Raw genomic sequence first — 16953 nt, forward strand, 5'->3', positions numbered from 1 at the left:
ATAAAAAATTATATACCAACATACGGAATGTACTGGAAAATAAATAAGTAAATAAATAAACAATTGATAGTTAAAATGTGCTTATGGAGACAGCATTCCCAAAGTTGTCAATAAAATTTCCCAAAAAATAACATTTTCCATTAATCTTTCTCAGCTGAGTGATGCTCTCCCAGTCAACAAGAGTAGGTTTGGTTATCAAGGCAACATGTTCGCTGGCCTTGGAAAACTGTCAGAATGTCTAAAGAAAAACAATTCAATAAAATAACCCCCCCACACACACACACAGATACACACATTTCTTTTGACAGTGCATACATACCCATTATAAATAATAATACAACAACAAGTGTAATAATAAGAATAATAATGATATGCGTCATTTAAAATGTAGCTACATGGTTAATACAGTTAATACAGTGACTCTAAATACAGTAGCAATCAATATTATTCAATGCTCATTTCAATTAAGTTTATAAGCAATTTACAAACTTTTGCAGCTATTTGCAATAAACAAGAACAACTGCTGTCTCAGAATTATTCAGCCTTGCAGAGTGTGTAGGGCAAGATGGATTAAAAAATTCTCCTAATTCTCCTAGGAAAAAATGTCATGCCTTCTGTCAGGAAGCTGTCACTTGGGCATCTTACAACATGACAATGATCCTAAGCATACAATCAAGCTTTGGTTTCCAAAGAAGCCCTGGAAGATTGTACGGTGGCTGTCGAATTCGTCTGACTTGAACCCCACAGAAAATCTTTGCTGGGATTTGAAAAAGGCGATTACAGCACATAAAACCATATTAATTAACTCAAGCCATTGGCCATAAGGGATGGACTTAGATTACCCAGGACTGCTGCCATAACAGCAAATGTGCACTCTATTAAGTACTGAAGACACTTGTCATGAAGGAGTTGAATATTTCTGAGACTGCAGTAGTCATTAACAGTGGCATTTTGTATTGAAACAGTTTAAAGTTTATAAATTTGGCTGATAAACCAGATTGGAAGGAGGGTTGAATAATTTTGATTAAAACGTTATATGTCCATATGATAGCCAATATCTGTATGTATTAAACTTTTTATTAAATTATATTTTTGTGTTATTGTTCTTTCGTTTATGCATAACACAAACATTTCAATCTCTGCATTTGGTTTGAGAATTATTTATTTTAAAAGCTATTAAATTCCTTATATAGTCTTTAATTCAAAAAGCAATTCCCTCCGACATACTCCTTGTAATTTAAACGTGACTGGTAGTACCTAAGTGGATATGTACTCGTGCTGGATTTTGTGACGCCACAAACTCACACAATTAAAAATGGACAGCTACTGCAGCTCATTTTAAATAGACGAGGGTGAATGCTTTAGATTGAGACTGAATATATTCCACGTTACCCTCATTTTTTTGAAATGTCGAAGGGTCCATGTATGTGCCCATGTTAATAATGTTTACTTCACCTGTGCAGGACCTACGGAATAGCAGTGCTACGTCATCGTCATGTTCCGGAAGCGCGTGCTCGCAGTAATTAAACCCAAAGCTGCTTCACTGTGAAAGTCAACGGAGCAGAGCTTTGCGATTCCGCTTCCCATAACACTTCAGAACAGCGTCACTCTCGTCTCACCGTTTACACGGAGAATCTTCCCCTCGGCATGGATTCTATGAACCAGGGTAAGGCGTTCGGAAAGGTTAGAGAGGGAGAGAACCGGAGCAGTTTAATAAATACGCTGACGTCAACATTAACATTAGCTAGGGTTAGTCTCAGTGTCTGAGAGCAGACGAAAACAACGGCTGTAAACTATTGGTATAAACTTAACTTTACAGTCAATACTAACAGTTGTCTGGGTTTCTTCAGATGGGTTTTCTTTGTTAATAACTTATTTATTGTAAATCCCACTGCTTAGACCCCAGTGCTTTGTTTATTTGTTTGACAGAATACGTTAGCAGGCTAATAGGTCCCTCCTGTTTCATAGTGCCTTGTTAAACAAAAGCCCTTTACAATGCACATTCGATCTAGGTATTTCTGTTTGCTCTGCTGCCAGTGCCTGAAGTTTGAGCTGTCATTACATAATATTCAACAGTTCCTCACCAGTTGACCGTCATCATTTTTAAATCCCAAATGTCTGAGTTAGAATATAAATAATGGTTGAGTGATTGGTTGTTAGCCAGAAAACATAAACCAAATAATAGGATTTTACAATAGATAATAGATGCAGAAATAAAGAGATATTCTGACACTAACACTACCTAACAACAACAAAAATGTCTCAGAAAAGGTTGTGAGGCTGAGTTTGTATAAGAGTACCTTTTAATGGATAGGTCTTTGAATAATCATTCTCAGTACAGGAGGTGTGTGTGTGTGTGGGGGGGGGGGGTGCTCGTGTTTGTTTGTAAAGATCCATTATACATTTTGAAGAAGCTCAACATAGTTTAAATTTTTTTCAATGCTCTTTAAGTTAGTAAGAATCAATACATTACTGTTATGACACACCCACTTCTCATTTATGAAAATGGTTCTTTAACCATCTATTGAAAACTTCTCAGGCAACCAGAGTTGTTCTTCTATTGCACCAGACAAAAAATGCTTCATTTTAAAAGTCTAGGAATGTGCCATTACATCTTTACATCTGTTAGTCTTTGGTCTTTGGCAAATGTTATGACACATGTTAAATTTGTTACAGATTTATGTATATTTTTCTTACTCTTATCCAGCCTACTGAGAAATCTTGATGAAATAGCTTTATATAACATGTTACACTAGTATTTGTTTTGTTGGTTTGGGTGTAGGCTCCATGATGAATGAAGCCAGTGGGGGAAGTCTGCCCCCTGGCATGACAGAAGAGGAGGCTCTGGAGTTGCAGCTGGAGCTCTCAAAGGTATTGGACCACCAGATGTTTTACCTATCCAACATGTTAATTCACTTTTTGTTAGCATAGACCACGCATGGAGACGTGATAGGGAGGAGGTGAACTTAGATTAGATACATGTGTGTAATACCGTAAACCCCCCGCCCCCCAGCACTTGAGTGGTCAAAGAGAAGGAAGAAGACGGGATGGTGGTGGGTGCGATGTTATTCAACACAGGGATGATGTGAATGTCAAGGGGTATAAATAGAGCTGTGGAGAGGTGATTGGGGCGTGGTCTGGCTCACAAAACAACATCACATTCTGACCTCACTTGTTGTATTCAAATTCCTACTGATCAGCAATCTTAATCTCTTTGCTTAAGCTATAGCAACAGCAAAAAATGTTGAATACAAAATGCATTAAATTTAGAGTTGAAGGGGGAAAACATCTCAAATGTTTGGTGTAAATTAATGTAATAGTTTGTTTTGAGTAATTCAACTGATACTCACATTAGTAGACAGGTTGCAGTTTTTAGTTAAATGAAAAAACAGGAAATATAAAATTTTGCTTTAAAAGTAACGAAATGTTTTTCTGCAGCCTGGATTCAAGAGTTGCTTAACTACATGCATTTTTTTTTCCAGGTAGAGGATGAAATTCAGACTTTGAGGCATGTCTTAACTGCAAAAGAGAGACATGCTGGTGATTTGAAGAGGAGATTGGGTATAAGCCCACTGGCTGAGTTTAAAAACAATATCTCCAAGGGTTGGCAGGATGTCCAGTCCTCAAATGCGTGAGTACCTGCAATGTAACCTGTTAATGTAAATGACATCCATCAAATCTTCAAATCATATTTAGTAGGTCTCCTGAAAGTGCTTTACATTTGTTCCATGTGATTCCTGATATGCATGAATCTATCACTTCATTAATATGGGTCACCACTTTGCTATATGTCTTTTATGTTTGTGATTTATCTTCTGCTGTTTACATCCATGTCCTTCATCATTATTACGTTTCTATTAATCTGTGGTAGAGGGGCTGGACGCTAGATTTTTCTCAATATACTTCTTTCCGCTACATTTCTGCCTCTAGTTATATGAGAACCTCACAGACTCTTGGAGACTTGAATCATAGAGTTACATCGTCTAACTTGTGAGTTTTCTCTCTCGCTTTTTTCTCGTTGTTGATTTTATGCTTCTTTCTACTAGCTGTGAAAGTGCTGCCTTCCATGTCACCTGTGTCTCATCTGTCTCTTAGTTCACTTCCTTTTCTATTTCTTACTTCCTTTTTCACAGAATTTATTTTTTTATCAAAGGAACACAGCCACCTTAACAGAGTCAGGAGTTAGCCATCTTCCTATCAATATTCACTGACTACCTTGATTACTTGCAACTGTTCTATTTTATATTCACCACTTTGAGGATGGAACCAGATACCTCTTCTTAAGCTTTGTGATGGTTTTTCAGCACTTGCTCACACATACATGAGTTAGACAAAATAATCCTAATAAGATTACAATTACAGTTTAAAAGCAGCAATTATGTGAATTTGTTATAAAGTATTTATTACATATTTCCACTAGAGAGAGAATCAACAAAAACTAAAACAGAATCTTTCTCAACATTATACAGTTTAGTTTCTGTTGATTCTATATATTTTCAACCTTTTTTTAAACAATTTGGTAATATTCCATCATATACTCTTGTACTGGACTATATATATATATAATATAGACTATATATATATAATATAGACTTATATATATATATATATATATATATGAGAATATAATATAATTGGCCATTTTAAGTTTTTAAAAGTGAAACAATTTCAGTTTTGCTTTAGGTCTTCACCATGATACTGAAATGAATAGTTTTGTTTTCATATCTGAAGAGACACCTGTGTTGGCTGGTGCCTTTTTAAGCAGCTGGAACAGTTCAGCATATTTTTAATGAATCTGTGTTTAAGATGTCTGTGCTCTTCTATGCCCTGTTTTGTATTCAGCAATGAAATGTACCTTCAGGCAACCTGAAGGTGGAGAATGGGTCTTAACAACAGGCTGTTAACAGTAGAGGCTATGACAAGAACTGGTTGTATTTTCGGCAACACAAATCAGGCAGGAAAGAGAGGCCAAACCTGTTGTAGAAGTCTGTCAGGTTTTAGGGCTGGACGCATTTTAACGTCATCCTTGCATTCTTACAACTGCACAAATCCAACAGCTATCAAAGTTTTACCTGATAGTTTTTCTTAATACATTTAACCTAAATTAATTCTTTGAATATGCTGTAGTGTACTTGAGGCTTTCCATAAATATGAGGGTTCCTTTGCACCTCTGTAGCCTTTTTCCTGGGACCTTTCTAAAAATATTATTATTAAGGCACATTTCAGAAAAGTTAGAAGTTGCAGTTTTTTCCAGTGTAACATAGCCATAAGTTCTCTGCCTTTTTAAAGCCAAGTCTCGTAATGATAATGTGGAAATATGTTTTTGTATGTGTAGTTATCTTACAGCTTCTGCCACTCTGGAGGACATTAGCCGTTCTGACGCGTGAGTTTAATTAATCTGTTGTATTTTATTACAAATGGTTTATATGTCACTGTAGACTTGTCTTAGTCCTATGAAACCTTTCAGGGAGGATTAGGATAACAACATTGTTATTTAGAGAAGTGAACTTAGCTCAGTTGACAGTGTTGTTTGCTTTCCTGCACACCCATGCTGTGTTCTGGTAGAGCAACAAATATATAGTTAAAGAAATATAAATGATATTCAACTGAAGGTGTTCCTAAGCACTATAAGAATCTACAGAGAAAAAAAAAATTTATATACATAAATAAATATATACAGCTAAATTCAGATTAACCACAACCCACAACCGTGTCCGCGTGGGTTTCCTCCGGGTGCTCCGGTTTCCTCCCACAGTCCAAAAACACACGTTGGTAGGTGGATTGGCGACTCAAAAGTGTCCGTAGGTGTGAGTGTGTGAGTGAATGTGTGTGTGTGTCTGTGTTGCCCTGTGAAGGACTGGCGCCCCCTCCAGGGTGTATGCCCGCCTTGCGCCCAATGATTCCAGGTAGGCTCTGGACCCACAGCGACCCTGAATTGGATAAGTGGTTACAGATAATGAATGAATGAATGAATAAATTCAGATTATTGAAATAGCACATGCCCTATATGTGTAATGACTATATATAATATAAAGAGGATATATCTTCACAAATGGTTTAAAATTTTAAAGTAATTGTAATTTGACAGATTATATTTATCGTGGGGAGTTTATTAAAAAATAAAAGTCACAGGTAGGGCATGTGAGTGGACTTTGGGTTTTGAAATGTGTAATGTTATGTGGTTGAGGTTATGTAGTTTTGTGAAGGTGGTTGTTCAGTGTGGAGACTGGACCATGTTTTTCCATGGCTCATGTTTGTTAAGTGCAAGCAGGCCAGGGGAACAGCTGATGGGATTGAGAGGTTAAACTGGCTCAATGGCTTCTGATTATAGCTTCTTAGTCATGGTTAAGGTCATTGTGCAGAGCATGTTTGTGAGAGAATGTAAGATACTGTGTGATTTGATTGTTTGTTTGCATGTGCCTTTACATATGTGTAAATGTGCATGAGTGACTCCTTAACAACTGCACACTGTTATGCTAAAGCAGGTTCACAAGACCACTGTGAGCTTTCACTCCTATGGCTTTCCAGGCATGCTGTATACATTTATTAAGCAAGTTAACACTGTCATAAATATGGATAAATATATATCTCAGATATTAATATCCAATCTAAATGTTTTTCTGTAGTTTCCTGCTTTTTTTCTCGCAGTATATATTTTTTCTACTTTTGTCTTTTCTTTTGCTTGCTACTTTCTCTTTCTAATAACTGACAAACAGTTATTTATATTGGAATAATGCTAATTTATTTAGGATTAAAGTGCATTTTACTAATTTAAAATAATATTTCTAAATATATCCTTAAATTTTATCCTTAAATCTAAATATTTTTAACGAAAAACTGCCTAAAAGGGAATTCATCTGACTTTAGTCATTGTGATTTAAACAAAGTAAGTCAGAATTGATTTGTTGTTTTTTTTTTTTTTTTTGTTTAATATGAAATGAAGCATTGTGGCAAAACTTACCAGCTTGAATATTCTTAAATGTTTGTATACAAGGTTAATAATGGTGAAATAGGAATAATGCTAATAAAAGATTCCTTTGGGCTCTCTTGCTTTATAAAACAACTTTTTGCCTTGAATGTAGCTCTCAGCTTTGAAAGGATATTTAAGATATGCATAGATTTATCTAAGAACTACGACTGTTTACATTGTATATAACTATTTAAATGCGTGGAGTTTTTTTTTAAAACATTAGTGGAATTCTCCATTTCTAGTTAACCTTATTTCGGATCACTAAATTGTTTTCCAAAAAGCCTGTTTAGATATAGCCATCAAATTTCTCACATGGCTGGTGATGTGTTCTGTTGGAACTGTTCTCTTTTTAACAAAGGACTTAATGTGTTTTATTATTTTATGAAATAGCAAAATAACATTTTAACCCTGTTCCTACAGAGTCAGTAAGTGTTGAATGCAGGATTCTTAACGTCATTCTCCTTCGCACTCTCATCACAGGTATAAGAAGACTCAGGAGACACTCTCCCAGGCTAGCCAAATGACATCAGCAGCTTTTTCCACAATGGGTTCAGCTCTCAGAAACAGATTTGGAGAAATGAGGTTGATTTTAAAACCTATTTTATTTTGTTCTGTCCTTTCTTATTTGATTGCTCCTTTTCCACATCACCTTTTCAAAGTCTCTCTTATGTGTTCATCTTGTTACCTCTTAAATGCTGTGCTTTATATCAAGTCCACTGATATATTTTCATCTATTTGTTCAGTGAGTCTAAAACGCTTTAGCTTTTGCTTGGGCCCAAGCCTGTATCTAATAGTTTTCTTGGATTAGCATTACAGAGAAAAAATAACCAGTGCAGTGAATTATTTAAGTTTTCTCATACCAACTCCCCTTTGCCATATTTAGTTAACCTTAAATTTAACCAAGCAATCAGTGAAAAACATATTCTGTACATTCTGTTGAGGACTTGTACATTTTGGCAACCCTTCCTATTGCTTCATTTTAATGTCAAGTTTCACTGTGTAACGTACCTGTCCCATCCCAGAGTTGGGTCTTGTGGAACGCTCATTATCAAGCTCAGATTGTTTATAACTTACTAGTTTTCAGTGCTGTTTTTCCCTAGTTCTCATGCAGCTTTATTTCTGTTTTTTTTTTCCCATACAACCTCTTTGACCTTTCACACAAATATTAGCTCTAATGTTAGCATGGACTGAGTGTTGCCATTTGTTTGATGAAAGGCTCCTTGTTAACAGTTGTATTTGTTTCCTTTATCGCTGCTTTGGGCTGCTCAGGGCTTTGACTTACACTAACTCACCTGGGTAAGAACCTGCTGAGGAAATGCACTAACTGCAATTGTTTTTCTCTCATATTTGTACACTGTAAATGTTAGAGTGATTCCTTATGCCTATTATAAATCATTTAACTTTGACATTATTCCCACCTCCTTGTTTCTACTCACTGACCATACAGGAGCAATTTGTAGTTTTATAATTGCGCACTACAGTTTATTTTTCCTGTTTTACCCTGTTCTTCTATTGTCTGGGCCCCCAGAGGACCACCACACTGCAGGTATGATTTGGGTTGTGGATCATTCTCAGCGCTGCGTTGACAGTAATTTGGTAATATGTAAGTGTGTGTTGTGCTGGTAACAAGTGAATCAGACACAGCAGTGCAGCTGGACTGAGAGTAGTCCACCGCCCAAAAATATCCAGCCAAGAATGTCCTGTGAGTGTCATCCTTTGTCCACTGATTAAGGATTAGTGAAAAAACAACACAAACTGTGCAGCAACACATCAGCTCTGACTATACTATACATTTACAAGGTGGAGAGTGGACAAAGTGTATAAAAGCTCCAGCATCACTGCTGTTTCTGATCCACTTGTACCAACACAACACACATTAACACATCATCACCAATTCAGTGTAAATGCAACAGGGCGAATGATCCACCACCCAAAACATATCTGCTTTATGGGGGTCCTGACTATTGAAGAACAACCTGAAAGGGGAACAATAAAGTATACAGAGGAACAAATGGACTGTAGTGTGTAATTATAAGACTACAAAGTGTTCCTGTATGGTCAGTGCAACAAGTGCATTTTTTGTGGATAAAATCCTGGATGCAGATTAAGCTTCTGCTTGACTGAAGTGCCCATACAACAGTGATTTAGGCTTTGAATTGGCTTCCCAGGCAGGGATTAAGCTTAGTCCTGGACTACATAGCATTTGAATTGGGATTTTCCACTAAATGGAGGATATAGTCCAGGACTAGTCTAGGAAGCCACCTCATTACAGCTAGGTTAAGGCGTAATCTGGGACTGTGGAACAGAACCTTTTTACTTGCAAGATCTCATATAAATTTTCAAATAATTTTTTTTAAACTAAACACTGCAATGATTGCTTTGCTCTTTGCTCTGCTTATGCTGACTGCTTCATCTAATATTTCTGCGTCTTCTTCCTCACTGCTGTCTGAAGTAACAACTACAACATGCGTCACTCCTTAAGTATGCCCGCTATGAGGTAAAGTACCAGATGCTAGAGGCCTTTTATTCCTCTCTGTCTCTCCTTTATACTTCCACTAAACGGTCTTCCACCTGTTGCCATGTAAAAGGGAGTATATTTCTGCACATTACTGCTCTAACTTTGAGGTTATATTCTTTTGTATAGTGATTTTGAGAATCATTCTTTAGTCTTTCTATGCCCATTTTATTTTCTTGTTTTAATGCACCTGGTTGTTGCTTACTATCCTCATATGTGGCTTCATTTATTTGCTTCATTGTGAACTAAGTTTAGTTCATCAGGTAATGGCTAACTGTCATGAAATTTAGCTATAGTGTTCTGTGACTGCTGAAGAACATGTTCTGCAATTAATTTTTATAAGCATACAGTACATCTCTTTGTGTATTTAAGAGTATGTGTTCTTTATCTTATTCCCATATGCAAATATGAAGCAAAGAATTTTAAAAACATTTCTGGAGTTTTGACATGTCTTTGCTTCTTTTAGGAACTCATCAACCTTCAAAACATTTGAGGACAAACTGGTAAGTATGACGGAAACATAAGTAAAAGATGTAGATCTGTACTAGATATTCTGAAATTGAATACGGTTGTTGCTGGAACAAACTATTTATTCCTTCTGTATATTGTTTAAAGATTTATGCAAATTTTGTGTGGTACTGCTGAACATATGACATGTTTGATTAATGTTAGAGCACAGATTTTCTGGGATTGGGAACAACTTATTTTCAATTTAAAAAAAAAAAATCAACACATCATGTCTGTTGATTTATTGTGTTGAAGTTTTTGTGTTTTGGCTGAATATGATGAATATGTAATGTTGTGAATTTAAGCACATGATCACAGCTTAGTGCAGTTTGTTCCATAAAGTCTAAGGTAGCTGGAAGTGGATCGAATGGTGAAGATGCACACCCTCCACCTGGAAACGACTCTTAACTTCTGAACAGAAAGAAGCACAAACTCCTCACCCAGACTGACCTCTGAGACCCTCATTACTCTGTGACCTTCCAGTGCAATCTGCTGAACCCCAGGAAATGCCATAGAAATGAATATGAGGCTGTACTAAGGCCGTACTGCTGTTAATTATTTAAAAGTGTATATCTTTGTATGTATGTAAGAAACTCCCTAACCTCTCAAACTGACACTGGCAATGCATAAAGGGGTGCAATGTTTTTGGGTTTTTTTCTGAAAACTATTTTGCTAATGGTACAACTTGCTTCAAAGGAAATGTTCTGTGCACTTATTCCTTTCTGAATGTATAAGGTTTTTGGAATCAGGCCAGCTCTGATGTTACCTGTGACTGTAGTTGTTTAATGCAATTCACTCATGCCTAGAAGCTGCATGACGATTTGGAGCATCGTCATTATCACTCCTATACACACTGTAGAAAATTCCCAGAGGCTTTCTTGGATATAAGCCTGTGATATTGAGAATAAATGTTACATTCTTATACTGCTTACTAAATGCTTATTACTCAGGGCTAAAGGTGCTATCACTTAAAGAACAATGTGACTAACACATACATCTATAGCTGTTTTCACTGCTTTGATGTATATGAGGTTATCCCATCCTGATTTAAATTGGAATCATTTTGTTGGCCCTTTGGCCCTCTAGACCAGACACATTTTTCTAATCAGTCAATGCAGACCTGAGTTCTGGTACAATTAAAGATTCTGCTGAATGTGTGTGTGTGTGTTAGTATTTGGTTGAATGTTTTGTCTGATATGTTTGTTCTTTTTCTTTCTTCTGGTGAAAGAATATATATACCTTTATTTTTAACTTCTATACAAAGGGCTTAGTTTACCAACTTAACCTGACGTTGTGATTAAAAATAAAAGTAGACAAAATATGAGGTTTTCAAATGTGACTGGGCAGTCAAATGGTGTACAATTGTGCACTTATGTTTGGTGTGGAAAGTTGAACTAAAATATGATGTTTTCATTATGCAATTCTTTTGCAATATTATTTGCTCGTTTCAATTATAGATTTTCCAATGATGATCATTTAAACATAAGACTAAACTTTCATGAACATAAATTAACCGCTGTCTCTGTATTTGAGGTTTTAACTGCAAAACCTGAAAGTTATGGGGTATGAAAATTGTTACAGAAATGCTTAAATAAAGGTAGAGCTAGATGACTATGATTATTCTTGTTTTGCCTTAATATCTATAATGATATATCAATTTTAATAATGTGAAATGAGAAAACTCATCCTCTTTAAATCATTTAAACCTAGAAAACCTCTTTAAATTTAAACATATAATGTAGTGCTTAATCCATTTGATTATAAATGGGAGCCTGATAAAATAGGCAAGCATTGACCTCATGAGGTTGGCCCAATCTTAGATTTCATCCTGCTCCATATGTAGTGTACTGCATGGGGGAGTAAACTATACATTTTAGTGGCCCGAACGGTGGTCAGTGAATAACAGCTTTTAGAAGAAAATAGATTATACCCAATTAGACAAACGGTGCACTGTTTAGATGTGGAAGTCATTATTTTATGACCTATATAGTGCACTTGAGAGAATTTTGGGAACCAAGATTCAGCCATAGATTGACCTATTTGCAATGTATTTGCAATGAGAAGTGTGCTATGTATTTTTGAAGTTACGTTTCATAGTGAAACATTTCCGATAGTATTAATGGAGGAATATTCAAACTCTAACCGCCATTGATGATGTCACAATAGGCACAAGACCACTCAGTCTCACAGCACACACGCACCGACCCTCTTCTACCAGTTTTTCCTCAATCCTCACTCTTTCCACACTATTCTCTCCCTCTTTCCTCACTGTTCTCGCTTCATTACAACCTTCAGTTTATTATGATCCTTCCACGTTTTTAACATGTGCAAACATGATCTAAACATTTGCAAATATGCATACACAAACATATTAAGTATAAATCTATATTATGTTATTAAGACCGCCATGGCTATAGCGATCAAAGCAGTTAATTGTCTGGAGATGGCGCTACAAAACATTAGAACCGATGCTGAACCGTGGCTGTAGTCATAAAGAGTGATAGCAAATTGACGTTTTAAACTGTAATGTTAGGGGATGTTCGGACATGCATTTTTTCACATTGAAGTTTTCACTCAAAAAGTATCAACTCTGTGGTGTTTTAAAACCATATAAAACAGATTGTTCCCTGACCGGGAATCGAACCCGGGCCGCGGCGGTGAGAGCGCCGAATCCTAACCACTAGACCACCAGGGACCGCCTGCGAAATAGTGCGGTAGATCAGTTTTAGTCAGCCACCAAACTTTTTATTGAGCTCCAGGGTTTGCCCAGGCTTGGTCTTGTGATTTTTATTGGATACCGTTTAATGTGTTATATATTTTCGCTGTGTTGTATTTCTGTTAAAGTTTACTTTAAGCAGGCAACATTAAATATTAGCGCACTTGATTAACAAAAATGTGCTTTGAGCTTGACCGAAACAATGTCTGGAAACTGAATAATGAGTCGTTTTAACAGGGTGTAGCACAGTAGTTCTGTAAATAACGCATAACCACGTACCTCCATGGTGCCACGCTTGGACAGTAAAGTAGAGCACACTCGGTCTGTACACCTGAGTCACTGTGGATTAGAACTAAACTCCGCCTTTGGGCGGGTCTCAAAACTGAGGTCTGTTGATAAAAACCCCGAGTCGGACTAGTAGTCAGAGAGAGGTGCTGAGGCAGTAGGAAGACCTTGGAGGGCTCTGCCCAAAAAACTCGATACAAATGGGCTCCGTCGCCTAGCGTTTACCCCCAAAACTTCAGCGACCAGCCGGGATTAACACTGCCACCACCTGAACACCAGGCAACCCTACGATTTAAAGGTGAGAAAAGGATCTTACATCGGCTAGTCTAAACTGACACAGTGGGTTTAACACAAACTGCTAGTCATTGAATTTGGGCCTAACTTTCATTTTATGTTTTATGTTGCAAATGGTCAAAAGGTTCAAACGTAAGTGCTGTTATTCATCAAATAACACCAAGGCCACTTTTCTTCGCCCGACACTTGGTCGAAGTCGAGGTAAGCCTAAGGTTGCCTCAAAATGGCCAGATTTTGTGTCAGTCTTGCGTGTTTGCTTAACAGCGTGGCTTTATCTCATTGCTACGATTCTCTTTTGCTCCCTTCCACCTAAGTAACAGTGAATATATGCTGTGTCACATATATGTCCGCAGAGTTTACATAACCAGCTGGTGTATTACTCAGTGTATCTAGCACAGACAGGTATTAGCTGGGTTCAGCTTTAAATCCTGAGGTTCAGCTGGAACATAGAAATCTTCAGGTGCTTACCACTACATGACGTCTGCAAGCCATTAGGAAAAACAAGTTAAGTTAATTAGCTTGTAAATAGGTAAACAAGTCAGGTAAAATAATTTAAGCACAAGAGTTTTCTTGAAGTGATGGAAAAGGTTGGCATTTGACGGGGCCAATGCTTTTATATTTTTGGATCTTAGATTTTTTTTAGTTTTTAGGTTACTTATTTACTTGCACCTGCATCTGAATAGACTACAAATGGTCTTTAATTCTGTGTACTAATGTTCTTGGTATTAATCCTTTAAATCCCTTGAGGTTTATTTAAAGCCCATATATTAATTAATCAGTCATAACGTACATATTAATTAAACAGTGATTACTGAATAATAAATATCAATGACTGAAAATGACTGAATTATTGGTATTGGTGTTCCAGAGAGATTCAGAGATTCAGCTGAGGTTTAACGCACTCAAAAAAATATATATTTATATATATATAAATAAAATTATACACACACACACACACACACATTCAGCAGAAACTTTAGTAATTTAGTAAGCAATGATATAGCACTGATTTTTCTTTTAATGTTAAATTAAATACCAATCCAGAAAATAATGAACACTGTATTGGGATTAACCTGTTCATTCACTTATATATATATATATGAAATCCTCAATTGTATTTTAAATATCAGAAGAAATAATGTATTAATAACACTGAATTTTATCAGTACCACCCTGCACTAAGCCTAAAAATATATCTAGGCATACAGGGGTTAAGCTCACACAGGGCTTATCAGTAGCATAGAGAGGTACCTCAGTACGTGTCCTAATCAGAGGACACTGGCATGGGCAGTCACTGAACTAATGCTGGTGACATGGCAGAGCGCCATGTAGTGTGAGCTTACTCATGCGCACATGCTACAAATTGCTAGCTGGACTTCCCTGGCTGATTTAAGTGGATGGCTGGGCATGGAAACCCAAACCCGGCTGCCTGCAGCTGTCCACACATGTCATTAAACTCAGGTCCTAGGAAGGCTTTTTCCTGCAGTGAAGCCAGTACCTTAAAAACATTGACACTTTTAACAATGTTTCTCCACCTTTCTAGGAACCAAGGAACTTTTTGGTTTTTCCAGCTCGTTTACTGTTCTTATAATTTACATAAGATACATAATATAATGCACATAATTGAGTTTGTCTAATGTACATAAGGTATTTCAGAGGCACTCGTTCTCCAAAATGTAAAAATGTGAATACAGGAACAACATTATCATTTTATATTTAGAGGATATTAATGTGAACATTTCCATTAAAGGTGCACTCTCACCAGGTTAAGGTCTAGACTGAAAATAGAGCAGACATTTGTTGGACGTCTGCCTTCAGAGGATGCTTTGATTTACCCTGCACTGCTGGGAATGGCCACCTCATTCTGCTCTTGATAGTGTCATGGAGTTGTAGGGCTAGGTGATGAGGCCAAAAATATCAAGACATGTATTCAGTATGTCTTTTGATTTTATTCAATGTTAATAGTTATTATATGATGCTTGCTGTCTGTTTTGTGCTGTTACAAGGCTTTATTTAATCTTTGCTGAGTAAGAAGACTACAATGATAATGAATATGCTGGATTTGCAGTTGTACACATTTTCATGATTAAAACAGACCTGATAACCCTGAATTTGTCATCAGTGTTTTAAGAAGTGAACATAATGTTCTGGTGTCTTCCAAGTGATAACAAATATTCTCGTTTTCTGCAGGGATTTCTTTTTTTCTACGATTGATTTGACAGTTGGGGAAAAATGGCAGCAATTCCATCCGGCGGCTCCCTCGTTGCCACCCATGACTACTACCGAAGTAAGTCCTCTCTCTCTCCATAAATTTGTTAAAGTAAATTGTGTTTTTACTTCTATCAACAAAAAATGGCATCTTCTTCTTTTAATATGTTCTTGTAAATGTGAACGTTCCAGGGCGCATAGGATCCACTTCCAGCAACAGTTCCTGTGGCAGTTCGGAGTATACTGGGGAAGTCATTCCACACCACCCAGGTACCATTTTAATTATACTGTAAATAAAAGACACTTACAAGCACTGTCTTGCACACTGAGATAAAATGATGTGTGGTGTCATTTCAGCCCTACCGAGGCAAGACTCAGGCCACTGGTGGTCCAGTTTTTTCTTTGGGAAGCAGAATCAGATGGGCACGCCTAATGGAACTGACGCCCAGCAGAAGTGAGTCTAATGGTTTGAGATGGTCAAATTAAGTTTATAAATAAAGTAGTAACAATCAGAGTTGCAATGTGTTCCCTGATGCATTATGTAAAAATCATCTACTTGTCATTGGAATGGTAGGACTGGAACCTACACAGTGACTAATGGTCAGGTGACCTGCATCGCCCGTGAGATGGTGAAGAAGAGGCAGCTAAGCGAAAGTAGTGACTCCGGCAAACCAGAAGCTACCACCCCACCCGCTTCATAATCCCTGGCCGCTTCTAATACTGCATCCATAAATCTTATCGTACAGCCACACGCATAACCCCAACCCAGAGTCACCGTGTTAGACGCAGGCGACGGAGACTCTTTTCATTTTTTTCTTTTTTTTTACTCTCAGTAGAACCAGGCTGCTTTTATGTTGTGTCTCTAAAGCTATGTTTTATTGACGACCAAAGTAATCTCATAAAAGCCAAAAAAGAGGCATTGTATTTCCATGTAGATTTGACCACTTTATCATTGTGTGCATTGTCATCATATTGATTGCTCTTAAATAAAAGTCTGCAGCCTGTAGCTGTGTCCTCTATTTATTTGTATGTACTAAATCACTTCATAATCAAATCTAACCCATTTAGTTTCAGTTGTTGTTGGCTTTTTCCTATTTATATGAAACACATCTTCACTTATTTTTGCCTGAGGCTTCAAACTGAACATAGTGGATCATAATGACTTTTGAATGTTAAAAATCATCACAAATTAGACAAAAATTACAACAATGCTAAACATAGTATATTAGCACTAATATAAAACACATGTAAATGTTTTTAGATGAACCATGAAGCTTCAGAATGTGTTCAGTTTAACACATCCTTCATTTAAGCTCCTGATGTCCTGAGCAATGGGTGAGTTTACATAACTGAGTATAATAAATATACAAATGATTCTAAAATAACAGACATGATGAGTATATGTGAAAAATGTTCAGTCAGAAGCACACCTTCATTTCTATTCATACATAGCCTTGT

At 36.8% G+C, this 16953-nt stretch overlaps 2 protein-coding genes and 1 non-coding gene across 13 annotated transcripts; 2 read left to right on the forward strand and 1 right to left on the reverse strand.

Moving 5' to 3' along the window:
* The first annotated feature begins 1472 nt into the window (after positions 1 to 1472).
* Positions 1473 to 11598, forward strand: tpd52l2a (tpd52 like 2a). Of its 11 annotated transcripts, none has more exons than XM_066644024.1 (10): positions 1473 to 1666; positions 2783 to 2871; positions 3483 to 3631; positions 3931 to 3990; positions 5336 to 5383; positions 7451 to 7552; positions 8240 to 8266; positions 9423 to 9467; positions 9952 to 9988; positions 10321 to 11598. In XM_066644024.1, exons 1-10 carry the CDS (start codon positions 1648 to 1650, stop codon positions 10330 to 10332), a joined length of 588 nt encoding a protein of 195 aa, XP_066500121.1. In that variant the 5' UTR covers positions 1473 to 1647; the 3' UTR covers positions 10333 to 11598. The 11 variants fall into 11 exon arrangements, with proteins under 11 accessions (XP_066500121.1, XP_066500119.1, XP_066500124.1 ...); XM_066644022.1 differs by having other exon boundaries at positions 10335 to 11598; XM_066644027.1 differs by lacking the exon at positions 8240 to 8266.
* Positions 11599 to 12615: 1017 nt separating this feature from the next.
* trnae-cuc (transfer RNA glutamic acid (anticodon CUC)) lies at positions 12616 to 12687 on the reverse strand. The gene has a single exon. It is a non-coding gene; the product is annotated as a tRNA-Glu (tRNA).
* A 422-nt stretch (positions 12688 to 13109) lies between these two features.
* On the forward strand, positions 13110 to 16514 carry ppdpfa (pancreatic progenitor cell differentiation and proliferation factor a). Its single transcript, XM_066644569.1, has 5 exons — positions 13110 to 13291; positions 15478 to 15574; positions 15688 to 15765; positions 15853 to 15949; positions 16070 to 16514. Exons 2-5 carry the CDS (start codon positions 15520 to 15522, stop codon positions 16194 to 16196), a joined length of 357 nt encoding a protein of 118 aa, XP_066500666.1. The 5' UTR covers positions 13110 to 13291; positions 15478 to 15519; the 3' UTR covers positions 16197 to 16514.
* The last annotated feature ends 439 nt before the right edge of the window (positions 16515 to 16953 follow it).

This window comes from Hoplias malabaricus, chromosome 14, assembly GCF_029633855.1.
Source record: "Hoplias malabaricus isolate fHopMal1 chromosome 14, fHopMal1.hap1, whole genome shotgun sequence".
NCBI classification, from domain to species: domain Eukaryota; kingdom Metazoa; phylum Chordata; class Actinopteri; order Characiformes; family Erythrinidae; genus Hoplias; species Hoplias malabaricus.